General features: G+C 52.0%; 1 protein-coding gene across 2 annotated transcripts; it reads left to right on the forward strand.

Moving 5' to 3' along the window:
* Positions 1 to 5,469: 5,469 nt before the first annotated feature.
* LOC133358059 (serine/arginine repetitive matrix protein 2-like) lies at positions 5,470 to 26,010 on the forward strand. 2 transcript variants are annotated; one of them, XM_061576341.1, is made up of 10 exons: positions 8,699 to 8,738; positions 9,451 to 9,593; positions 12,733 to 13,145; positions 13,267 to 13,412; positions 13,624 to 16,545; positions 17,896 to 17,951; positions 18,487 to 19,011; positions 20,266 to 20,427; positions 20,946 to 20,990; positions 23,929 to 26,010. In XM_061576341.1, exons 2-10 carry the CDS (start codon positions 9,525 to 9,527, stop codon positions 23,941 to 23,943), a joined length of 4,353 nt encoding a protein of 1,450 aa, XP_061432325.1. In that variant the 5' UTR covers positions 8,699 to 8,738; positions 9,451 to 9,524; the 3' UTR covers positions 23,944 to 26,010. The 2 variants fall into 2 exon arrangements, with proteins under 2 accessions (XP_061432324.1, XP_061432325.1); XM_061576340.1 differs by lacking the exon at positions 9,451 to 9,593 and adding an exon at positions 5,470 to 5,742 and having other exon boundaries at positions 8,602 to 8,738; positions 12,733 to 16,545; positions 23,929 to 26,009.

Below are 26,010 nucleotides of genomic sequence, written 5' to 3' on the forward strand. Positions count from 1 at the left end.
CCCGAACCCTAACTATCCAACGAGATCATAGCTCTACCCCTAACCAGCCAACAAAAGCCTACCCCATAACCTCACAACCAGATCCTAACCCTACAAACTAGTGAACTAGATGCTAATCGAGAATACTGACCTCTTAATGGTGAAACTAGCCACCCAAACATTGACCCCCCCCCCCAACAGACGATCCGACCCATCGTATTGTTCCCATAACCCTAACGACGTGAGCCCCCCAACCCCAACCCACACCTCCGATACGGCACCCGGGTATCGGCTCTGCTCCGTTGCTGCCCGATGGCAGAGGCCCAGTTGTGTAAGGGGGGGGGCGGGGGGGACCACCACAAAGACCGTGAAGGAGGAGGAGGAGGGTGAACCTGGCTGGGCCGAAGGGACGACATTTGGTGGTGCGGGGGGCTGACCCCGGCACCCACACCCCCCCCCACTTCTCACTTTGCGTGGTGCGTCTCGCTGTGAGCGCGCTCGAGTGGCGCACGGGGGGGGGGGGTCGTGGGGGGGGGGGGTCGCGGGGGGGGGGTCGTGGGGGGGGGTCGTGGGGGGGGGGTCGTGGGGGGGGGGTCGTGGGGGGGGGGGGTCGTGGGAGGGGTCGTGAAGGCTGAAGGGACCCGGCCGCTCTCGCTCGTGACTCGCTGCGCGCACCAGCGGGGGGTGTGCCGTGGCTCCGCCGTGCTTCATTAAACTCACACCGAGCTGCTCTCTGCACGCGCGCCTGCGTCTGTGTCTCTGTGCTTTTGGGCTGTGTCACGGAGCGCGCGTGCCCGGCCACCGCATGCCCAAGCAGCTTCTATTCGGCCGGATAGAGGGGGGGCTAAACGGGCGCGGCACGGGCCGGAGAAGAGACGGAGCTAATGCGGTACGGGAGGACGTGGAGCTGAGTGGACTTGCCGGTGAGCGGTACCAGCGGTGTCAAGATCGGCCTTTGTAGAGGAGGAGGCTCGTGAAGGCCGCTGCTACTACTGGGCAATTGCAGGCATAGCGGAGGGTGGAGGAGCGACGCTCGCAACAACGAGCGGAGCGGTGGGTGTCTCCCAACACAGCGAAGTTGACCGTGAGGAGCACAGGTGGTGCATCGGCCAGTCATCTCGGCCAGGCATCTCGGCCAGGCAGCTCATGTCACCTGCTGGGTCTGTCCCGTGGCCTGCCAGCAGTGGGCCTTCAACGCTTCACGCGGCGCGCAGGTGCACCGAGCCTGGCACGAGTGCTGTGGTGACGTCACCATCACGTGGTGGCCAACAGCGGATGTGTGTGGTCTTCGGTGGGCGGCCCAGCGGTTGCCGCTTGTGGCAGAGGTTCGAGGTTGGAAGCCAGAAGACCGCCCTGGTTAATACAGCGGTGGTGCATTAACCAATCAAATCCTACACACCGCCTGTTTCACAGTGGACATTAAAGATGCCATGACGTCGTTTGAAGATCGTCGTCACGTGTGTGTTGGCGTTATGGTCCAAATTTGAAAAGTAATCTGCTAATTAGGCTGTTGGGATTTCCGATAGCAGCATCCCGCGACTAAAACCACTGCAGAGCGTGAACCAGCAGCACCTTCCTTCGTGATCATCGCCTCGTGCTATCATAATGCTTCAAAAATGTACTCCCTTTGAGTTGTGGCATAGTGGTTAGCACACCACCACACAAATCCGGTGACCCGAGTTCGGTTCCCAGCCACCGCCAGTGGAGGCTATCTGACCTGTTTCTGGGCCTCCCAGAGGTCGACTTGGCCTTAAGTCCAAATCCAGCCTGGGTCTGTGAAGTTAAAATAAAGTCAAAGTTCAACACAATGCCGGCACCACATCTCGGCACAAATCGGGCTCAAAAGAGCTTCACGGCTCATGAGATTCCTCCAGCCCAAACGAACAAAGATTCCGCGTCTGATCAGAAGCTTCTTCACTGATGTCCAGGAGGGGGCACGGGATCACCCAAGTTACAACAACAATACAAAAAAAACAACCACAGTACAAGTGGAAAATCGAGGAAGAGGTAAGCGAGTCACTGAATGTAAATACATCATTCGATGAAGTAAATAAGTGCAGTTCCTGCTACCACATGAACTCGGATTCCAATTGCCCAGACTGCCCGGCTCATCGGATTACTCCAGTCTAAAGCATCTGATTAGAATGAAAGAAGTTGTACATACATACGCAGATTAAAAATGTTTGTATATATCTTGAACTTCTTTCACACCGTACGTAGCCAACCGTGCTCATCAGAGGTGCAGTGTTGAGTCTGGGAAGTGTTAGTCTATGTGCGGTATGTATGTTGAACTTCTTTCACACAGGACGTAGCCAACCGTTCTGATCGGAGGTGGAGTTACGGTTGTCACACTGGGACATCTGTAAAACAAGAGCTTCATAGCTCATCGGATTCCTCCTCCAGTCTAAAAAATTATGATTCTGACACCCAATCCACAGGTCGCTGGTTTGATTCTAATTCACGGCGCTGCGGAAGCTGCAACGGTGGGGCGATATTCTCGAATGCCCCCATCTCTCAAATACCCCAATCTGTCAAATGCCCCCATCTCTCAAATGTTCCTATCTCTCAAATGCCCCCATCTCTAAAATGCCCCTATCTCTCAAATGTCGCCATCTCTCAAATGTTCCTATCTCTCAAATGCCCCCATCTCTCGAATGCCACCATCTCTCAAATGCCCCTATCTCTCAAATGCCCAAATCTCTCAAATATCCAAATCTCTCAAATGCCCCTATCTCTCAAATGCCCCCATCTCTAAAATGCCCAAATCTCTCAAATGCCCCCATCTCTCAAATGTTCCCATCTCTAAAATGCCCAAATCTCTCAAATGCCCCTATCTCTCAAATGCCCAAAATCTCTCAAATGTTCCTATCTCTCAAATGCCCCCACCTCTCAAATGCCCAAAATCTCTCAAATGCAACCATCTCTCAAAATGTCCCCAATCTCTCAAATGTCCCCAATCTCTCAATGCCCCTCCCTCAAATGCAACCATCTCTCAAATGCTCCCATCTCTGCGTGCACCCAGCTATAGGTGACGATTGTCTGCCACCAGTCAACAGACAACGGCCGCGCGTGGTGTGTGTTTGGCGTGGTCAAGTGTGAGTACGCCCAGCTTGTTCATCCACACACGTCTGGAAAGAGCGTGGAAGAGGAGGCCAAGTACCACTATGTATGAATGCTGAACTTTTTTCGCACCGTACGTAGCCAACCGTGCCTCGTCAGAGATGCGGGGGAAGGGCAACACATTAAAGCGGCCCCGAGTGGAGGCCCCGTCCCACATGCAGCGGCGACGTGGTCGAGACGTTGCAGGACTGCACCTTTGCCAAATCGTTCTCGCAGCTCGGCTTCCGATAATTACACGAATCGTCGGCCAATTCCGCCGATCTCGGAAGCTAATCAGAGTTTTGTTTTAATCGAGACTGGATATCGCTTTGGATGTGATTGATGGATGCCCGCCAGGCGCAAGCACGCACCTGTCCCCGGGCAGTACATATCAAGGGGAGTTGCGGAAATGCTCTCCGAACCCACCAAGAAAATATGGAACGGGCCCAGCGTTGGCATGTGAGCTGGGCAAGCGACCTGAGTTCGATTCCCGGCCTTGGCTATGAACATCAGCTGGTCTTGGGCCCCTTCCTGCACTTCACCGACCTGCACGGGACACCGTGGTTGAGTAACACATTCCTGCGGAGGGAGCTGGTAGGAACGTCGGGTTGCTCGGTCAATGGGCTGCAGGGTCAACGGCGGCGTGGTGTATTCCGCAAATATGCCCGACTGTGAGGGCGGGCACAAGCCGGCGTGAGTAGGTTAAACGTTGAGTTTTATAAGGGCACCACGGGGTGACCAGCCCCTCTCCACCCAGCCCCACCCCTCCCATTTTTGGATTCACGACGGATGGACGGACACAATAATCCCCTGTGGGCTGGTGTAACCAGGAGGTTCCTACCAGTATAAACTAAAATACAATTTTACTTAAAGCTTTCGTGACTGCAGGGATTCATATTCTTGGGTCTTTCGGTAAAGTCACTGAGATAGGTTCAAATAACCTATCTACGTGAACCAAGAATATAAACTAGGCTATTTATAAATCATTTTTACCAGGTAAGACCCCAGTGAGCTACAGAGATTTTTTTTCAGAAGCGACCTGGCCACAAATGATAGCTCGACAGAGTTGTTTATCATCATCATGTGGACATTCATAGCAGCAGCCAAACACTATGAACGCGTGGGTGTTGATTCTAAATGTGGGGGAGGCGGGCGACGGGATAACCCGGAGAAAAATCCACGCGACCACGGGGAGAGAGAGAAACACAAACTCCAAATATACAGCAGCAGCAGGCGTCAGGGTTGGGATCGAACCCACGACCTCCTGTGCACCAGGCGAGGTAGTTAACATCTCCTAGCCACAATGATGATGATGATGAGAGAGAGACACGCAAACTCTAAATACACAGCAGCAGGCGTCAGGGTCGGGATCGAACCCACGACCTCCTGTGATCGACCAGAAACAAACACCACGTGGCCTTAAAACATATAACAGCTGATGTTTCAGACAATGGACCTGTTCCAGAGCACACACACACAACATATATAGAAGGTCCATTGCCCGAAACGTTGCCAATGGCATATATAGTTTTCTTTTAAGGCCACACATTGTGTTTTGGGTTATGTTGTGATGTAATTACGCACCACTGCCAAAGCAGCAGCAGCAGCGTGCAGCATTCACTAAATAATCTGAAGGCGTTGAACAACAACAGGACTCAGGTCGTGGTCCACGACCATACGCTCACTCCAACTCAGCAATTCAATGGCAGCAATCGAACAAAGGTCCCCCGTGTAGCCTGTAACAGACTGTCGGGGCAAGTGCCGCTCTATGAAGGCCGGCCACGAGGGGTGGGTGGGTGGCCAGCACCACGCCCGGCCGCCTTTGTCTCTCCTGTGTCGATGTTTACTACACACCGCACCAGGTACGCTACCGCTCCACACACAGTTACACAGACAATACACACACAGATATAACAACAACAACAACCGCCATTCGCCACTAAGTGGCGGTGACGTCACCACGACGCTTGTGCCAGGCCATGTGCACCTTGAGGCTACCACGTGAAGTGTCGAACGCCCAGCTGGCAGGAGGTCACGGGGCAGACCCAGGTGCCACGGGTCGACTCACCGAGATGACCGAGATGACTGGCTGATGCACCACCTGTGCCCCCTACTGTGCCAGGCTAGGTGCACCAGGAGGTCACGGGGCAGACCCAGCAGGTGCCACGGGTCGACTGACCGAGATGACCGAGATGACTGGCTGATCCACCACCTGTGCCCCCTACTGTACCAACACACAGATACACACAGATACACACACAGACAAGAGATACACACACCACATATACACAAAACACAGCACACACAACACACACAAAAAAGAAAATCCCAACTTCTGCCACTAGCGCGACCCTCCCCCTTCTCCCCCCCTCCCCCTCAGTAATCGCCTCTGTCTGCGCATTGCATAATTGAGCCCAAGTCTCCTGCCTCAGGCCGGACCCTCAACAACAATGCAGGACAATTGCTAAAACGCGACGATTTGTACACAACGACGCACACACGCTCGCACCGTTGTACAGAGACCGCGGTGTTCAAGTTTAAGAAGTCGAAGTCGTCGTGAGGAGGCGGGCGCGAGTCGCCGCTTCTTCTCAACCCTCGCGGCTCCTCGGAGGCGAAGATGGCGGACGCCGCCATTCAGCCGACCCACGGCGCCAGTGCGCACAGGTAACTTTGAGGAGGAATTCTTTCGCCGTGGCGGTCTCCGCTCGTCTTGGCGGCGTCGAGAGAAACCTGGGAAGGCGATGTCTTGACTCGAATTGCCGAATCGACGGAATTGTTTTTTTTTGGAAGAGTCTGGCGTGGTGGGTGCGTAGGTAGGCCTCGAGGAAACGCCCGTCTTGACTAGTTTGTCGCCGAGGCGCGCGTCTCTTGAGCCCGTTGGGGCGGCCTAGGCGACACCGTAGGCTTGCAGGCCTATGTGTTCTATTATAAACCGTATCCGTTTGGATAAATGAACACGGATAATTAAAGATACAAATGTTGACGAGGTCATTAGCTTCGTTGCTGAGAGCCACAAGTGTATAGTTCGCTGTGTAATGTGTTTATTTAGTCGTTTCTCGTGATCGACAACCCGCCATTGCAATGTTAAGTGCGTACAAGACGGGCGGCTTTTGAGGCCTGTCCCGTGGGCTTTTAAATGAGTAATTTTGTTAAATTAACCTCTTGAATTATTATTTTTTAAAGGCAGTTGATTAGTTTTTGATGCCCCCCGCCCGCGTTAATTAATGTATGTGAAGTTGTCCTTTGATGTGCCAATATTTACTGTAAACTTGTAAATATCGCACGATTGTTTTAAGATTGCGATCGCGAGTACTAACTGTATTTTAATTTATGATAGATTTTGTAAGCGTGGTAGTTAACGTTACTTTGTTGTCGTAGTTTCATTGCTTACCTCGTGCTTTTTTTTTGCGCCTTGTGAAAGGTCCAAAAGGTTTTGTTTCTAGCGAATTCTAAAATACTCGCGACTGATGACTTGTTAGTGCAGTCACGTGCGTAGAGATGGCTTTTACAAGAGGGATGTGATCATGAATTGGTTAGTTTAACACGACCAATATCATCCATAATAGAGGTGTTTTGGGTTGGAGCGCGTAAATATATAAATGTATCGTTAAAACCCGCCACCACCCGACACAGCCAACTAGTAAGAGTTCTCACGAAAACAGAACATGGACAATTCGTCATGAGTACAGCACAAATCTGGCTGTCGCCTGATGAAGCTGGTTGTAATTACTGTCGAAACGTCGTGCTCAGATTGTAAATGTTGTGGCTTGGCTTTACAACATACAAGTTAGTGCTGTACTAGTGACGAATTGGCCACGTGCTGTTTACGTGACAACCCTTACTAGTTGGCTGTGGCGGGTTTTAACGACACATATCACCATCTAACCCAAAAAAAAGTATTATGTATGAATTGGTTATTTGCAAGACTAGCTTGTTACGGCCGCGAGACATTTTTTTTACTTTAGGTTCTATAGATTCGTCCCAATGTTTGGTCTGCAGATTCACCGCAGTGTACACATTTACTCCATATTCGACACTGCAGATTCTACATATGAACTCCACTGCAGATTCTACGCATTAACTCCACTGCATAGTCACAATGTATGTATGTTGAAGTGCATTTCCACCGTATGTCACCAACCGTGCTAATGGGAGGTGCGATTCTACACTGCTGTAGATTCTAGAAATTGACATCGCTTTTTTTTGCTGATTGACCATTGTTTACCCCCTCATCAATTTATAGAATTAAGGGCCGGGGTAAATGAATGCATCTCTACTTAAAATTATATTTTGTTAGGTTTAATTTAGAAAATGTAACGTAACGATAACGCTTTTAATGTTTGTATCGCTTGTTGTGTCGGAGTACTCAAATTGTAAACGTTGCTGGTTTACTCTCCAACACACCGGTGTGTTTGAGTAGTAACTAATTGGCACTTTGTTCACGTGACAAACCTTACCGATTGGCTGTGTCGGGTGGCGGTGGGTTAACGACACATTTATATTTTCGCGATCTTACCCAAAAACCGTTATTGTGAATAATATTGGTAAATGGATTTCATATACACAGTGACTGCTGCTGGTCTAGCTTCTGCAAGTTGCATGCTACCACATACACATTTTAAAAAATCCTTATCCTCCAATGTTATCCTGGTGGTTTTATCTGCGCAATGGCCTGAGATGGAAAACCCATTCGGAACTCTCGCAGAGCCGTGAATGACTCCTGTGTGTTGGAGAACGGCCCGCAGAATTGGATATCACAGAGTTACCTCCGAGATCCATTTGAGTGACTCCTGTTTCACTCGATAAGGGGCAGCACTTCTTTGTCACCCACTGTCACAGTTGGCAGTTCCACAATTTAGGCAACTTCCTGTCAAAATATTTCTCAATAATACTTGTGGGTGTTATTCTGAAGGTCGTCTATAGTTTTAGTATGACTTGTTTATGGAGTAAGTGTTTGGTTTGACACTTAAAAAACTAAATACACTTTTACTGTACCAGCGTGGATGAACAAAAAAAAACAATGCGCCCCGCAACCACTTAACGTCTTACATTTAAGTAGGTTTAATGACGGCTCTGAGAATTCTACATTTTGGTTTTACTGATGTGCTACAAATTACAAATATAGTGGCAGAGAGCGCTGACTTCTAATATGGATCAGAGGTTACTCGTAGACATCTGAGGTAGTCCTGTGATATGGGTCCTTTTTAATGAATTGTTAGGGTTGAAGATACAAATTAATTCATCTCATGAATATGACGCCTATCGTGCAATCTGGTTAAAATATAAGTAAAAACTAAAAATGTACACAATAAACAGGTTAAAAAATGAAGGTAACGCTACCTATGAAGTGATAACATATTTTATCCACCTTGGACGAATGATGGTGATGGGCCGAGTCTGTAGCCACGGCCAACAAAGTTTAATCGCGACCGTTCCTTGTTCTGTTCAAACTGACCATAACTCCCGTTGTGTGTGTGTGCGCGCGTGTGTGCATGTTCCCCCAATATTTGTTCCCCCCGACAGCTCCAGGGAAGGCGAGGATGTTAACGGCGACACGGAGGCTGCAGGGGAGAGTGGCGGCGGAGGTGGTGGTGGTAGCAGCGGCAACGTTGCAGCTGCCACAACTGCTGTGCCGGCAACAGAGGTGTCGGTAGCCGCAGGTGAGCGTGGAATCTCACCTTGGGCATGGGCATGGGGCAGGCATTGTCGGTTTACTAACGCAGAGGTCGCTAGTGCTTGCCGCGTCCAAAGTAAAACTCCTGTTGCCCTCCTGCCCGGCGTTATGACTCGTTCTGTTCCGTACAATTTTGTATTCGCCCCCACCCACCTCAGTGAAGCTGAGAGAAAAGGGTCTGTTTTTTTACTGAGAATAAAAGGAAATACAATTTGTTCCGCTCAAAGACGATTGATCATAACAAAGTTCTGGTTGGGTGTAAAACAGAACCCCCAGGTTTGTTCCGCTGTTCCGCTTAATTGCGTGGACACAAATGCGTTGGCCTCACTTTTGGCTCATTGTCGACCAAAACTTGAGATAAAATGATTTTATTTCATCTACGATGGCTGCCAAACACACTTACAACGCATACCTGTTCAACTGAACAATGTCGCCAGCTTTTGAAACGAGCGAATCTTGGCTGTGGTTAATTGTCCGTTGACGGAACATTGGCAGTCATTTCACGGCACTTCATGGGAATTGCCCTCTTCCAGTATTTGAAACGGGGCGGTTGCGACAGGAGTTATATTACGACGACGGTTTTGCTGTAAAGCTGACACACAAGAGAAAAGCATCGAGAAAACAAATTAGAAAAATGGCGATCGGTGCACAGTGCGACGTTTTGACCAACGCCCTCACCCTCCCCCCCACCCCTACAGAGTTCAAGTGGTACATTCCGCCAGCGAGCTCACCGTTGTGCAGTTCTGCAGAAAAATAGCCCGGCGGGGAATTGATGTCCGGAAAAAAGCGTTGCGCAGTCCGGCCAGGCTCCGTCAGTTGGTTCTGTCTGAGTCGGGTCCTGGTAATGACGCTTATTGTGATTCCTCCCCGCGAATCGCGAGCGGGCGGGCGGGCGGGCGAACGGCGGAGGGGGGGTTCTGTGCGTGCGAGTGTGTGTGCGCGTGCGAGCGTGTGTGTGCGAGTGTGTGCACGTGTGCCGCCTTCCTCCTTTTGCTTGTGTGGTCGTCGTTTGTCTGTGTGGTTTTACCCGTTGCTTCGCTTCGTTTTTGTGCATCGAGTTGAATGGCGGTGTAGTGGCCACTTGTTTCGTTCGCCCCTCTGCCGAAGCAATTATAACTCGTAACGTTCTACTTTCTTTTGACCGCCATTGGCTAAACGATGATGCAAATGGTTGTCGCTTGTGCAATCGTTAATAACATTTCAGACATGATTATTGGGTGAAATTTACTTACTATAATTCTTATTATATCCCGGGATGACTTGATAATCTAAATTAATTGAACGAGTTTAGGTTGCACGGCATTTAAAGTTGTAAATTTTTAATACTTAAAAAATATATATTTCTTAAGTGACGCAGGCACATTTGTTTACAAGCAATATATGCAAATTACTTGTAACATTTTTTCTTCCAATTTTCCCAAACCCTCTTAATTCTTTAATTAAAAATGTTATCTTTAGATATTGCAATGTAAAGTTACTGATGCTGTTCGGGGGGGTGTTCTTAACCGGTATGCGATGACTTAAGATGGCTTCCTAATGATGATGATGACACTGCAAGTTCCGTCAGTACGCGCACTCACACACACACATCACACATCCCCCTCCCCCACCACCCTCACCATATTGGAGTACGTGCGTGCGTGCGTCCGTGCGTGGGTCAAGGCGCGCAGGCAAACCAGGCTTCATCCCCAGCGCTGTGACGGAGGCCTGTGAGGGGGCTGCGATGACAGCCACTGGCATCCGGAGGCCGCTCTGAGCCGGCTGTTGGGGGGGTGTGTTTGGGGGGGAAGGGTGTTGGGGCAAGGTTGTGTGGTAGGAATTGCCTGTTGGGGGTGGTGGGGGGTGGGTGGGGGTGCTGTGGGCTAGGGGTAGTAGAGTTGGGGTTTGGTGTGGTGAACGGTGTGGGACCAAAGCTACATTTTACGTTTGTCATATTGACGATCCTAATGAGATGGGAAGTTAAAGATGAGTGATCGCTACGTTGTTCGATTGCCGTGGTGCGTTTGTTTTGATTAATGGGCCTCGGATAAGAGGGTGAGAATAGCCAATGCAATTGTTGTGATTATTTGGGTGTGCCCATTTCCGGGAAGAGGTAATGCTGCTGCTGCTCTCAAAAAGTAAAGAAAAAGCTAAAGTCTCTCTGCTCAAACGTGCACGGAGCGGCGCTTATCTCCACTGATGGCACGCGCCAGTGATAAACATTCCACATCACTATGATGGGGACCAGCCTCTCCATAGAATGCCTGCTTATGTCATCTTTACAAAGTGCTTTGCTTTTCATCAATTGCGGAGGAATTAATGATTAGCTTTGGTTGACCTCTTACCACGATTTGACTTTGCGACCTTCCGATTGTAAGTTGAGGGTTCTGACCACGACCGCGGTTAAGGCAGGGGCGTGTGCAATGAGACAAGCTCGTCGGCCAGTCCAGTTTCTCCCAGTGCCTAACCTCCCCTCATCTGCAACTTGTTTTTGCATGCGATGGGTGTTGTGCTGCTTCCTATAGACGCTTTCTGTCCACCAGCGCCTATTGTCGCTTTCGCATTTCATGAGCCCTGGGTCCCAATTATTAACGGCCCCTGTACCATGCACTGGTCTTTGCCGACGACTTCACTGAGGTTTGTGCCGATGGAATCCTCGAGCAGAAAACCGCAAGTCCCAAAATCCATGGAGACATCAGTGGTGGTGACCGGAGAGTTGGGGAGGCATCGGCGTCTGAGGTTACGTCTGCCGTTACGTGAACACGACCACAGCAAGTGACATTCAGAACTCCTGACGTCATTTAGCCTCGAAGCTTTCCTCCCGACCCTGCATGGAGCCCAGTCGCTTTTTTTTTGTGAGTTGATTTTTGGGCGCCACGGTGGCTAGGATACGTTAACTACCTCGCCTGATATGCAGGATGTCCTGGTTTCGATCCCAACCCTGAAGCCTGTTGTATACTTGGAGTTTGCATGTCTCCTCGTGGTCATGTGCATTTTTCTATGGGTGCTCCGGTTTCCCCCCCACATTAAAAATTTGGCTGCTATAAATTTCCACATGATAAGCCACGTCGTTGAGCTGTCATTTGTGGCCTGGTCACGTCTGAAAAAGAGCAAAATAGTTCCGTGGGCCTTACCAGGTAAAATAAAAAATAGTTTATAGTTTTGTTACTGTTCATCCATTTTATTATAATCCGCACCCGTAAGGAGGGTTGTTTTAGAGAACCTAGCGCCGCTTGGGTTGCTGTGAAAGGGCTGCAGTGAGTAAAGTAACGGGTACTCTGTGAATGACATCAAGCCGGTCCACTGGGGGAGGTTTGCTATTGGTCGAGTGGTGCTGTGGTCAGAGCACTCGAATCGTCACCGGAAGGTCGTCGCTTAAAGTTTCGTTTGGGTTTTTTTTTCTTACTCAGCTCGTCGTCGTCATCATGGCTGAAATTCATCCGAGAACAATAACGTTAGTAGCGCCGCTTTTGAATGGTATCCTAAGGAGAGACTGGTGCCTGCCATTAATTTTTCTGCCACTCGCTTGGAGCTAAGATCCAACCTCATTGCTGGTTTGAGCAGGGTGACATTGACCCTTAAGAGATGCAGGACGACCTCTGACTAAGGCCATTTCGCAATAGTTTATTCCATCGAATGTGAAGGTTTTCGTTCAGCAGTGGATTGGCAAAGGGCCGTACAAATGTTATGTCACCGAGCGAAACGCCGCAACGCTAAGGCCAGCACGGGGGGGGGGGGGGGGGGGGTTCGGCGTCTGACGCACACGCAGAGGCCGTTTTATAGAGGCCATAGTTGACAGATCGGGCAAACGGCACTTTCTGTAGCGAGATGGGCAGAATTGGGCGGCGCCACGATTAAATCCGGCACAAGCTAGGGCTAAAGCACTAGCGGTTTGGAGCGCGCGCTGCGTCGCACTCACTGACAGCCACCCTTGTCCCCCGGCCCTGCCCCGCCCCCCCCCTCCTCGCCTCCCCCCCCCCCCCCCGGCCCCGACTCCGCAGGCAAAGGCTCCGCGGAGAAGCGCAAAGCGGAGAGCGGCGCCGACTCCTCCTCCTCCTCGGCGGAGGAGGAGACCGAGGAGGAGCCGCGCAGCCGCAAGAAGAAGAAGAGCCGCAAGAAGAAGCACCGGCGCAAGGGCAGCAGCCGCTCCAAGAAGTCCAAGAGCAAGGCCGACTCGGACAAGGAGGACCGCGGCAGCGGACGCAGCCGGCGCAGGAAGGCGAGCGGGGAGGCCACGGAGATACCGGAGCCTACGACGAAAGATTCACTGGCCGGCGGTGGTGACGGTGGGTGCTTGCAGGCGGTGGCGGCCGACGCGAAAGGCGGCGGCGGCGGGACCCGGGACGGCGCGGAAGGAGGAGCAAAGGAGGCCCGGGTGCGGTCGAGCGCCGTCGCCGACAGCGGAGGTGAGGAGGTGAGAGCCGGACAGGAGGTGACGGAGAGCGCCGGCCGTGCGTCGTCGGAGGTGGAGGCGGCGAAAGGCAAGGTGGCGGGGAGCAAGGAGGAGATGGGAGGAGCGTCTCTGGGCGGTGCAGGCGCTGCGGCTTCGTCGGACCCGAGCGGCAAGGGAGTCCCGGAGAAGGAGCGCGAGGTGGATCCGTCGGAGGTGCGACGTGTGGAGAACGGCGGGAGGAAGAACGGAGACGGCGGTGGCGCCGAGTCTACGGGAAAGTTGGGCGAGGCAAGTAGAGGGAGCCCGAAACGAGTCGTGGAGGAAAAAAGTAAGAGCGGCTCGGAGAACGATGAGTCGGACGCAGACACCAAGAAGGGAAAGAACGTCAAGAACGCAGGTTCATCTTCAGAGCTGGACTCGGACTTTGAAATAACAGACGACAGTGAAAATCCGGCCGTGTCGATGCTTTCGGTGATTGCGCGGCATATCAATTCCACAGGGCAGCCAGGTGGGCGGCCGTCGACGGCCAAGGAGGGCGGCGCGAGGGGGCGTCCGCAGGCCGGCTCGCGATCCGGCTCCGACGAGCGCAAGTCGAGGGAGCGGAGCGCGACCCCCGAGGTCCCCGCCAGGAGGCGGCCGACCCCCTCGCGCTCCCGCTCGCGACAGAAGTCTCCTTCTCCGTCGCGGGAGCGCCGGCGGAGAGGCTCCAGCCCCGTGGCCCCGCGCCGCCGCACGCGCTCCCGCTCGAGGGAGCGGCAGGCGAAGGGCTCGGGGCGGGACCGGCAGAGGAGGGACTCGCGGTCGGCCTCGAGGAACCGCAAGCCGCGCAGCCGCTCGCGGTCGGCCCAGCGGCCTCGCGACGTCCGCGCCAAGTCTCGCTCCGCGTCTCGCGACCGGCTCCGCAGGGGACGGGGGGGCCGCTCCGCGTCTCGCGAGCGGAACCGGCGCGAGCGGAACCGTTCGCGCTCCCCGTCGCCGCCGCCCCCGAGGAATCGGGGCCTGCGGGCGAGGTCTCGCACGCCGTCCACCGGGAGGCGGGCGAGGGGGGCGAGGGCGGCGACGCCGCTGCTGCCGCCTTCTCGCGACCGTGGCCGGAGGCAGACGTCGCGCGATCGAGGCCGGAGAGGGAAGTCCAGGTCGGTGTCGCGGGATCGAACGCGGAGGCAGAAGTCGAGGACTTTGTCGCGAGATCGCAACAGGAGAGCGAAATCGAGGTCGGTGTCGAGAGATCGCATCCGAAGGCAGAAGTCAAGATCATTATCTCGGGATCGCAACAGGAGAGTGAAATCGAGGTCTGCGTCGCGCGATCGCAACAGGAGGGCGAAATCCAAGACGCCGTCTCGCGACTTCAATCGTAAACACAGGTCGAGATCTGTATCTCGCGATCGCAGCAAGAGGGTTAAATCCAGGTCTGTATCTCGCGATCGCAACAAGAGGGTTAAGTCCAGGTCGCCATCTCGCGATCGCAACCGTAGGCACAGGTCGAGATCGGCGTCGCGCGACCGCACAAAGAGAGCGGTGAAATCGAGGTCGGCATCGCGCGATCGCGGTCGTAAACACAAGTCGAGATCGGCGTCGCGCGATCGCGCCAAGCGAGTGCTCAAGTCGAGATCGGCGTCGCGCGATCGCAAGCAGAAGGCGAGAAGCGGGTCTGCGTCGCCGGGCCGCGGCGGGAGGTCCCGCTCCGCCTCGCCGGACGGTGGCAAGAAGGCATCCACGGAGGAGAGCGACGTCGCTGCAAGGGGCGCCGAGGCTCGCTCTCGTTCTCACTCGCCCGGCAAGGAGTGCCTCAAAGTGGAGGGATTGAAGATTGAACGCGCTGATGAGGGAGTGGTTGAAGTGGGGGGGAAGGTGGTAAAGGCGGAAGCGGAGGAAGCTGGTGTGGAACGGCCGAGTGGAGGGGAGGCTGTGGCGAATGATGTGGCGAATGATGTGGCGATAAAGGTGGAACCCGGTGACGGCTCGACAAATGATGGCGGAGGAAATGCGGGAAAAGCGGAGGATGTGAAGCTTCAGATTTCCGTCGGAAACGACGATGTGAAGAAGCCACTTGCTGGAGAAAAAGATGACACCTTGGACCCACACAAGGCAGCGGGAGTCGCGTCAAATGATGCCACCGTAAAAGAAGAAGATTCCTTTTCGAAAGATGAAGCACCTAAAGATACTTCGCCGATTAAAACCACAGAAGCCGTATCTGTCTGCAAAGAACCAAAAGATTCTTCCGATACCGAGGAGTCAAAATTGTCTGACCTCACCACGGCGTCGACGGACGATCGTCTTCCGGGAGAGGCCGCCGATACGAGCAAGGAAGCTGAGAAACGCAAGAGGGACTCCGGCTCTGGCAGCCGCTCGCCCAAGCGGCGTCAGGAGTCGCCGAGCCCGCGCGGCGCGGCCGTGCAGAGGAAGCGTTCGCGCTCGGACTCGAGGCACAGGACGCCGGCGGACTCCGCCCGTGCCGGCGATCGGAGCGACGCCACGAAGGGCCGCTCTCGTTCCCGCGACCGCAAGAGGAGGGAGTCGGCTGAAAAGAAGCGCAGGAGCCGCTCGCGCTCGCGGGATCGCAAGGATGCGGCAGCCGCTCGGCCGCGGGACGCGAGGCGGAGGTCGCGCTCCCGGGAGGCCAAGAGGAGGTCGGCGTCTCGAACGCGAGATGCCAAGAGGAGGTCGGCATCCCGATCCCGGGAGACCAAGCGCAAATCCCGCTCCCGATCCCGGGAAGCCAAGAGGGTATCGGTGTCCCGTTCTCGTGACGTGAAGAAGAAATCCCGATCCAGATCCCGGGAAACCAAGAGGAAATCTCGATCCCGATCGAGGGAGGTGAAGAAGCGGTCGGCGTCGCGGTCGCGCGACGCCAAGCGGAGGTCTGTGTCCCGGTCACGGGACGCCAAGCGGAGGTCTGTGTCCCGATCGCGGGACGCCAAGCGGAGGTCTGCGTCCCGGTCGCGCGACGCCAAGCGGAGGTCGCGATCGCGGTCCCGGGGTCTCCGCCGGAGGTCTCGCTCGCGCTCGAGGGGGGCGATCGCACGCCGGCGCCTGGGCCGCTCCCGCTCCCCCCGCGAAGGGACGCGACGCGCCGCGCGCTCGCGCTCCCGCGGGGCAAAGCGAGCGTCGCACGACGACGCCGCCGGGGGCAAAAGGCGGCGCTCGCGTGACAAGTCCGACAAAGAGGCGGGCGACGGCAAGGCAACGGAGGCGGCCGCCGCCACCGACGCCGGCGGTGCCGGTGCCGGCGCCGGCGGCGACGCCGAGAAGAAGGCGGCGGGAGAGGAGAAGGCGCAGGAGGGGCGCCGCAAGTCGCGGTCGAGGTCGCGAGGCCCGGCGCGGCGCGGGTTTCGGGTGAGCCCCTTCAGGATGCGACGGCGGAGGTCGCCGATGAGGAGGAGGGAGCCCAGCCTGTCGCCGCTGCGCCTCTCCGAGGAGGGTGAGTTGGGGTGGGGGGTGGTCATCCCTGGTGTTGTGCCATTTTGTTTCATCGTCCAAACGACGCGGGTTCGTGCGGCAGTTGTAAATCTGCGTCTTGCTTCCTTGAAACGGCGCTTGTCGGCCAGGAAGATGACATTATTACGCGGGACAACATCTCGTGTGACTTACAATGCTTCGTCACCACCGATTTATTGGACGTATGTATGTCCAACTTCTTTCGCACAGTACGTTAGCCAGCCGAGCCAATCTAAAACCAATGCTTGTTGGAAAGAGTTACAGGTTCCACGCACGCATACGCATCATGCTTTAGTCATACTACAAAGAACCGAATTGTTGTCTTGGGTTGTGGAACTTCCACCATTGGCTCTGCGCAGGGCTGTGAACAGGACATGAGAGCCCAATGCATCGATGCTCATGAGAGCAGGAAATCGCTGCCTTTATGACTCTTGACTGTTGTACAGTATCCCCACGTTATTCACGAACTCGCTGTCCGCGAATTTAGCGGTCCGCGAATCGCATCTGGAACTCTGCATGACTGCTGCATCGGGAGAGAGAGAACGAAAGTGATGAGAGAGAATGTGATGCGAGATGGTGATGACATATAATGTGATGAGATATTCATATTTTGACATTTATTTTTATAATTGTCATGCATTTGATAGTTTATATATTTAACGTAATGCATTCAAAATCTTTTTTGAGGTTTTCGAAGGCCAATACCATTTATCCCGCAACATTTGCTATTCACAAGCATCTCCGGAACATATCCCTTGCAAATAACGAGGGAATACTTTACAAGGTATTGCATTCCTGGGCGGGCGGGCGGGCGGGCGGGCGGACGGGTGGTGACGCACGCAGCTGGTAACTCCCATCTCGCGCCAAGAAAGGGCCTGGGTAAAATGTTCTACTCGGGCAGCTTTCTGTATTGGTTTCCCTCCAGATATGCTGGATTCCTCCTCGCAGCTGAAGCATAAGCATACATTGTAAATGGTCTTCTTGGTTCTTTCGGTAAAGTCACGTAGAATTATTTTAGTATATTTTATTTTTATTATTTCATTATTTCCCTTCTACGTGACTTTACCGAAAGAACCAAGAAGATGAATCCCTGCAGTCACGAAAGCTTTAAATCGAAATTGTAACTGGTGTTGGTACAAACGTCACAATGCCGAAAAATTACCAGCAAATTACTAATTTGGGATCGCGCGTGGCAACTTTGGCTCGTTACTTCGCAAACTTGGCCGGACCGTCCTGTAAAAGAGTTGTGATTTTGTGGTGGTTTCCTGGGTAAACAAGTGTAATAATACCATAAAGTTAAAGTGGTCGTGTATTTGTGTGTGGGTGTCTGCAGACAAAGCTCAGCTGTTGGAGATTGCTCGGGCCAATTCGACGGTGGTGAACCCTAAGGTGAGGATGAGCAAAGCCACGTCGCCGCTATTGCCCCAGTGGTGCCGCAGCGGTGAGAGTTGCGGGTGGGAAAGTCGTCGGGGCCAGGAACGGTGGGAAAGAGGAGTGACGCTTGGAGGCGCGCTGGCCCTGGTGCCGTGTTACGTTTATGTGCGGGGGCAGTGGCGAGGGAAGCATGGCCTGGCCCGCAGTTGTGCACTTAGTTTGGCCGAATTCCCCCACCTCTTTTAAGACTTTAAAATATCGGCTTGACTTTCATGAGACAAACGGTACTCTCGTTTGAAAGAGCGAGCAGGGGGGAAATGCAGCCCCCCCCTCCCTCTCCTATCGCTGTCTAGACCAGAGGACACTTGACGGGGTCTCGGAGGTAGCTCTGTGACTTTCGCTTCCGTGGGCCGTTCTCAAACAAGACGGGGGTCGCCCTTCGAGAGATCCGAATGAATTCTTAATCGCGTGCCGTGGGGGGAAATTAACTCAAATAAATCTCGTGAATCTGCCCGTCCTATCCCCCCCCCTCCCCCTTTCACGCTACAAGGTGAGCGTGGGCATCATGAACTCCATCGGACCGGCCGCGGCGCTCTTGCCGCTCATCATGAACCAGCCGCCGCCGCCTCCGCCGCCACCTCAGCAGCCGTACCAGCCGTCGCCCAATTCCCCTCCCACGCCGATCCCCCTGGCGGCGCTCGCCATCCAGCTCGCCAACCAGCAGGCGCTGCCCACCGGCCACATGGGTGGAGGCGGAGGAGGAACAGGAATGGGCAACCCCTTCCCGTTCGCGGCCATGTTCGGTCACGGCGGCATGGGCGGCATGGGCGGGATGGGCAACATGGCCAGTATGGCCAACATTGCCAACATGGCCGGCATGGCCAGCATGGGCGGCATGTGCGGTATGGGCACTATGAGCAGTATGAGCAGTATGAGCAGTATGGGTGGTGGTGGCGGCGGCGGCGGTGGCGGTGGCGGCGGCAACAACAACCAGCCGGACTTTGAGAAGCTTCGAGCAGTGGTGGCCGGAGTGAACAAGGACCACATGATGAACACGATACAAGAGTTGACGCAGGTGAGCGTGCGTGCTTGCCTGCACGACGTGCGAGCTGTCTGTGGGTGTCGTGGAGAGAGTGGTGTGTTGCGTGCGTGATGTGTCGCATGCGTGATGCATCACAATAGCCTGGTCTTGGTTGGCTGATGAAAGTTGCAAGTGAGATTTTCAGCAATGCTTGGAGCTGGGGGTTGGCATCAATCCTGCCTCATGATGGCGAGGGGAAATGGCCGAGGTTCATGACTGTGGCTTATGCAGCTTCAATGGCTGCATTGGGTACACGGTCCGGACCTCCCCAGAGACCCAGGCTGACAGAGGAGAGGAGCTGTTCCGGCTCGCTGCGAGAAAACGACAGGCCCACTCCCACCGTCGACAGCTCCCCACGTCGAAGAATGAGTTAGGGAGGACTGTGTAGTGCATGTTGGGCACGCAGATATTCAGAGGAAGCTCCCTGGTGGATGCTGTTTGCAGACAATATTGTGCTATGCGGTGAAAGCAGGGGATAGTGGAAGATGATTTGAAGATATGGTTACAAAATATTGAAGGGAATGGGTTGAGGATCAGTTGGACAAAGACAGAGTACACGGTGGCAAATTGCAAAGTAAATAATGCAAAAGGAGGATTGTAAATTGGAAGTGACCAGTTAATGAAGAGGAATAAGCTCCTGGGTGCAACGGTGTGGTTCCGATGGATCACTGGAAGGAGAGTTGAGAATAAGAACAAGGGCTGGATGGCTCAAATGGCGAGAGAGGCCTGGTGCGGTGTGTTCTAAGAGGGTCCCAGTTTGGGTGAAGGGTGAGGCTGGTGCTGTTGTATGGGGCTGAGGGCTGGTGCACAAGAACGAGGGAGGACCAAGCTACGGCAGTCGCAGAGATGAGGATGTTGCGGTGGATGTTGGGTTGAACAAGGAAGGACAGGGGCGTGAGAAATGAAGTGGTAGAAATCGCAGAGAAGATGAGAGAGAAAAGGCTGTGCTGTGGTCATGTTGAGACAACAGGAAAAGGCTGTGGGTCAGAAGGTGCAAGTGATGCAAGTGGAAGGAAATAGATCAAGGGGAAGGCATCAAAAGTGGTGGGGCGATGTGGTGCGATGGGACACGGTGGCCCGAGGAGCGGAAAGAGAGATGGCGCAGGACAGGGCAGCGTGGATCAGGTTGGCAAAGACAGCGCAATCCCCGACATGAATGGAATAACCGCGTGGAAGAGGAAGTGTAGTGCATGTGCAGCATATGCTGCAGCTGGTGTAGTAAGCTGCACGATGTTTTTGCCATCGCAGCGTTGCCAGATGATCGCGGACAGTCTGGACGATGACAAGCCAGTAAACGTGCCCGTGACGTCGGACGATGAGGGTGACGAGGAAACGATCCCGCAGAGTACGGAGGGCATCCATCACCCTTTCAAGATCAAGGACAAGTCTGACGAGTACACGGTCACTCACGTACGTAGGAACGAGCGTTTCTTCGCACGCGCTTGCCGCTACGACCCACACAGTCTCCCACGCTCCAACCAACCCTTTCCTCTGTGGCACTTTTGTTGAGCAATATCTTTGTCCACGATATTGCTCAACAAAAAAAATACGCTGCCAAGCTTAGCAGTGTTCATTAGGACGCTGTCTTTCCGACAGCCCTGTTCTTCGCCTGAGGACGGCTGCTTGCGTTGTGGCCGAAACGTCGTGAGAATTTTATCTTATGTATTATAATTTTATTATTTTCCTTCTACGTGACTTTACCGAAAGAACCAAGAATATGGATCCATGCAGTCACGAAAGCTTTAAATCGCAAAAATTGCTCAACAACTTTGTGTTACATATTCCCGGTTGCGTCCAATAGTAGCAGGCGTTATTAATATCATAGCAGGCGTTATTAATATCATAGCAGGCGCGAGTGGCCGCGTGTGTGCTTGTCCAGTGGCGCGACGTTAATGGTCGCACTTGTGCCTTGTCTATTTATTTTGCAGTACGTTCATTACAAGAGGCCGGACAAGGACTCGTATGTACCACAGGTGAGGTCACACACACAAACACAGACACACACACATCACACACACACACCACACACACACAGACACACACACACCACACACACACAGACACACACACACACCACACACACACACCACACACACACACCACACACACAGACACACACACCACACACACACACCACACACACACAGACACACACACACCACACACCACACACACACACCACACACACACCACACACACACAGACACACACACACCACACACACACACACCACACAGACACACACACACACCACACAGACACACACACACCACACACCACACACACACCACACACACACCACACAGACACACACACACCACACACACACACCACACACACACAGACACACACACACCACACACACACCACACACACACAGACACACACACACACACACACACACACACACACACCACACACACACACACACACACACACACACACACACACACACACACACACACCACACACACACAGACACACACACAGACACACACCACACACACACAGACACACACACACAGACACACACAGACACACACACCACACACACACAGACACACACACAACACACACACACCACACACACACAGACACACACACAGACACACACACACCACACACACACAGACACACACCACACCACACACACACACCACACACACCACACACACCACAGACACACACAGACACACACCACACACACACAGACACACACAGACACACACACACAGACACACACACACACACACACCACACCACACACACACACAGACACACACACACCACACACACAGACACAAGCCCAACAACTTGCACATCATCAATTCACTGCTGGATTGAAGGCTTCCGCAAGCTGTTGCCATCTCCCGCATATGATTTGTATATTAGACAAGCTTGTTAGCTTGTCTAATATGAGACGGAAGCTGTAATATTAAAGATGTAAATTAACGTTTTATTGTGCGATTGATAATTTTATTAGGAAATTTAGCACAAAGACATTTTTCTTAACTTATTTAAATAAATTAAGGACTTTGGACGATTGCTCGGTATACGAGATTATCACTTAAAAAGGTTTCCCTGCAGTTGGGCTATCCTTGATGAACACTTTGGTCCGCTGAGGATATTTAGATCTAGACAGAGACACGTACAACTGGCCCTGGGAGAAAATTGAGATAAATACCCAAATTTTCAAAAGTCTGACCCCCATATAACTTGTTGATCGTCATCACATACGCAGGAATTATCGTAATTTGTCGTCGTTTCAGTACGAAAGGAAGAGTGACATCGCTTGTGTCTGGGTCGAGTCTCGGGATGAAGACGATTTCACCTCGGTTGCAAAGACCAACAATATCTGTAGCTGGAAATGTGAAAAAACCCGTAATTTGGCACTTTTCAAATCACGGTCGTAAGCGCGCAAGCAAGCAAGCAAGTGAACTTAATATAAAGGATTTAAAAATCCAGGAATACACGAATACTAATGAGGGGGGGGTGCATGGAGTGACGTCACGCGCGGGACACACACAGCCTTTTTTGGCTTGTTCTATTCTCTCCAAGTTGCAGTTTATTGGCAATATCATTCCCAGACCCTGGGGGCATCAACAGCAAAGGCCCTTTCTTCAGTATTTGTACCCCAATAAGGAATGTGAAGCTGGTAAATGAGTGAGGACCTTAGGTCACATTTGTTCTTTGAAACAGTGAGGAGATCCAGCAGGTAGTCTGCTGATTTTGTTGTAAGTACATCGTGAATAAATGAGATCTGATGCACAAGCCGTCGATCATTCAGAGATGTTAAGTTTGACCCAATGTAGAGATCGCAGTGGTGGGTCCTATATGGGCAGTTCAATGCAAATCTTAAGGCCGAGTGATACATTGGGTCAAGCTTCTTCAGTTCAGTACTTGGGGCTGATTCATATACGATGTCACAGTAATCAAGTAGAGGCAGTGTATGGTAGCTTTTATCAATTCCAAACGGAACATAGGGGGGAAGCAGTGCTTGTGTCGATACCAAAACACAATTTTTTTACTTTGTATTTTTGCCAATAATAATCAATGTGATCTTGAAAATTCAGTTTTGAATCAAAGATGACCCCAAGATACTTATAGATCTTGACTTGCTCTTTGATTATTATTTAAGGAATGTAATTGGGGAATACTAGCTTCTGCTTTAGTCCTGGTGACAAGCATAGCACCTTGGTTTTGGAGGTATTCAGGACTAGTTTAAGAGCAACTGGCCGATGTTGTAGTTTGTTGTATTCACTTACCCACCTGCTCTCCATGTTAGAATGTAGACCTTCAGTTTCAGTTGAATTTATTAGGATTTAGCCTGTGAGCCATTCGGCTCTTGATTTGGGTTCAACCGCAACAAGCAATACAATTACAAGATACACCTAAAATTAATTGTACACAAATCTGAACATCACATACGTAGTAAACAATAAAATCCTACAGAAAAAGCACAACCCGTCCATGCTGCGTACAGAAAGTGCAAAAAATTATATTTCTATGTTTGATCCCAATAACAATCATAATATAATACAGATAAAAAAATTAAGTATAAATATATACTAAATAAAAAATCGGGCCAAACCAAGCTCCTCAAACACTTACTAAAACAATGCTATATAAACAACGTAACAGTTTTACCAACAAATGTGATTAAAATTACATTTTATTAGCGTCGTTCATGCTAATTGCATCTCACAACGCTGTATGTTGATTATATACGAGTGCCACATCCTATTATTTATAGTGGCTGCCGAGCAAATGAAAACTGTCAGAAAATAAATTGAATAAGCAAAGAAATGGCACTGAAACGATAGGCACACGCATCAAATAAATGAGTCCATTAAGTCGCATCCCATGCTCACCGCTTCTTAACCATCGTGTTTCCATTCTTTCACTTTTCAGATCTGCTACAAGTAAGAAGTGGACAACTGTGGAGCACATTTTTTTTAATTCCCGACAAGATACATTTAACTTTTTGTTATATTTCAGTTTTTTTTTAAAACGTCTCGTGGCCCTGTACAAACCTGCTCTTTGTAATTTAGTAGCAAGATGGCTATTTAAGCCTGCCACCCAACAGTCAGGGTGGAGCACACAAATCATTGCCACTCCTGGGAGAGCGAGTCAGATGGACGCCACAAATTATAACTCGTGAAACAGACGCAAAATTCTTGGCCACGCGGTTGCCGTGGTAAAGAAAAAAAAAGTTTAACTCGTGAGCAAAAAAGTTGCGAATCACAAATCCCATTTGGGGGGTTTAATTCCTCATCTTTGTCAAATCATCACCCTTGGATCAATGAAGTGAGTAGCACCACTCTGTAGGATATACACAGCAGTGCTTATATCAAGAGACTGGTCCTCAAGCCCGAGGAATGTGGAATTTCGACCTGTGGATCTGGGCTGGCAGTGCCCATGAGCGGTTGCCCATCGCTGCTGGAATGTTATTTCGTCTAATCGACGAAAGCACGCCCCCTTGTAAGGGTTGTCCGTACCGAGCCCATCGTCCTGACTGACTTGCTTAACGGGTAGACGCAGCTTGAAACGCGCGCGCTCGCGCCGAGTTGTGTTTACAGCCCTCTCCTCCCCCTTTTATCAATCCACTCGCAGACGAATACGCACCCTCCTCCCCACGTGTCGCGTCGGTCGTGGGCCTTACCAGTCGGTCCGTCCGTACGGGGGTTGTTGGCCACCGCCGAGAATCAAGTTCGGAGTCGCCGGGGTTCATAACGCCGCGGCGTTCTGCCAAACGCTGCGTCGTCCCCTCCCGCCGACTAAACACGAGTCTGGTGTCCTTTTTGCTTTGGCTACGAATCGGCGATTGGTTCGCAGCGGCGTGACGGTCAAAATGCGCTCCTTGTAAATAAAAGCAAGAGAGAGGCGACAGTGGTTCACCTTTCTGGACCAAGAGTTCACTTTTGCGTTAAAAAAAACTAATCCCATGGCATGCGCAAACTTCCATTGCTTTAACATGGCTGGATCCCACAATTGCACCGGCACACGTGGTTGTGTGGCTCTCGTGCCGGCTCCTACAATGCACTGCAAGTCGCGCTGGGGAGTGGCGGTGCCACTGCAGATCGTGGCTTTAAAACCTTTTTTTTTTGCCACGAGCAAACCTCCGGCCTGGTAGCAGGGGTGGGGGGGGGGGGATCATTCGACGCGTCGCCCCAGGCTTTGCAAAATCGCAGCCATGTTCAGGTTTTACCTTCCTCTAAACGTTGACCGAGACGGGCACGCGCGACAATTTGATCAGTGTCCCCGGAAAGGCCTCGTAACCACCCCCACACAGTTCCCGTTTATTTCTGAAGACAACCCACGCTCGCTAGCTTCATTTGAATGTTTACAGTCGATTTTTTGGTAGTTTTATTGTAACGTCTCCCCCCACAGAATGGCCGCGCAATAAATTTAATTATTCTTTTCTCCACTTAACAGAAGCCCACTCCGGCTTTATTAACTCTTGAGATCGTGTGGATTATCAGGTTTTACAGAACGCCCCTGTCAACGGTCAATGTCTCGACGATAACCGTTTGCGGCAGATTGTGTTGAGAAGAGCCCGGCCGTTGAAGGGAACGTGGCATTGTTGCAGATGATTTACTTAATTGTTAATTTTTGTACTTGATTTAAAAGGTGAGGGCCCGAGTGGAACGGCATTTTATCATTGTTCGGCAAGTGTATGGGGAGCTTTGAGTATCGGTGACCCCCACCACACCTTGTTGAAGGACCCATGATCGGTCCCATTAATTTGTTCTCAAGGTTCCTCATCCGGGACCTCCGCTCAGTCTGAAATTAGCTTCTCGTTTTGGCCGTTTTACTGTTTTTAAACCTTCGATTAAACCTCACGGTTGGCAACAATTGGATATGCTTAAATTTTGATTTAAAGCTTTCGTGACTGCAGGGATTCATCTTCTTGGTTCTTTCTGTAAAGTCACGTAGAAGGGAAGTAATAAAATAATAAAAATTAAACATAATAAAATTATTCTCACGACGTTT

This window comes from Lethenteron reissneri, chromosome 60 (genome assembly GCF_015708825.2).
Source record: "Lethenteron reissneri isolate LAM-NWPU_2019-01 chromosome 60, ASM1570882v1, whole genome shotgun sequence".
NCBI lineage: Eukaryota > Metazoa > Chordata > Hyperoartia > Petromyzontiformes > Petromyzontidae > Lethenteron > Lethenteron reissneri.

Bases quoted from the DNA above. Each gene is read 5' to 3' on its own strand.
- LOC133358059 (XM_061576340.1), top strand. From the start codon at position 5,696: ATGGCGGACGCCGCCATTCAGCCGACCCACGGCGCCAGTGCGCACAG. The intron at 8,739-12,732 runs GTGAGCGTGGAA...CCGACTCCGCAG, and splicing joins AGAGGTGTCGGTAGCCGCAG to GCAAAGGCTCCGCGGAGAAG. The intron at 16,546-17,895 runs GTGAGTTGGGGT...GGGTGTCTGCAG, and splicing joins GCTGCGCCTCTCCGAGGAGG to ACAAAGCTCAGCTGTTGGAG.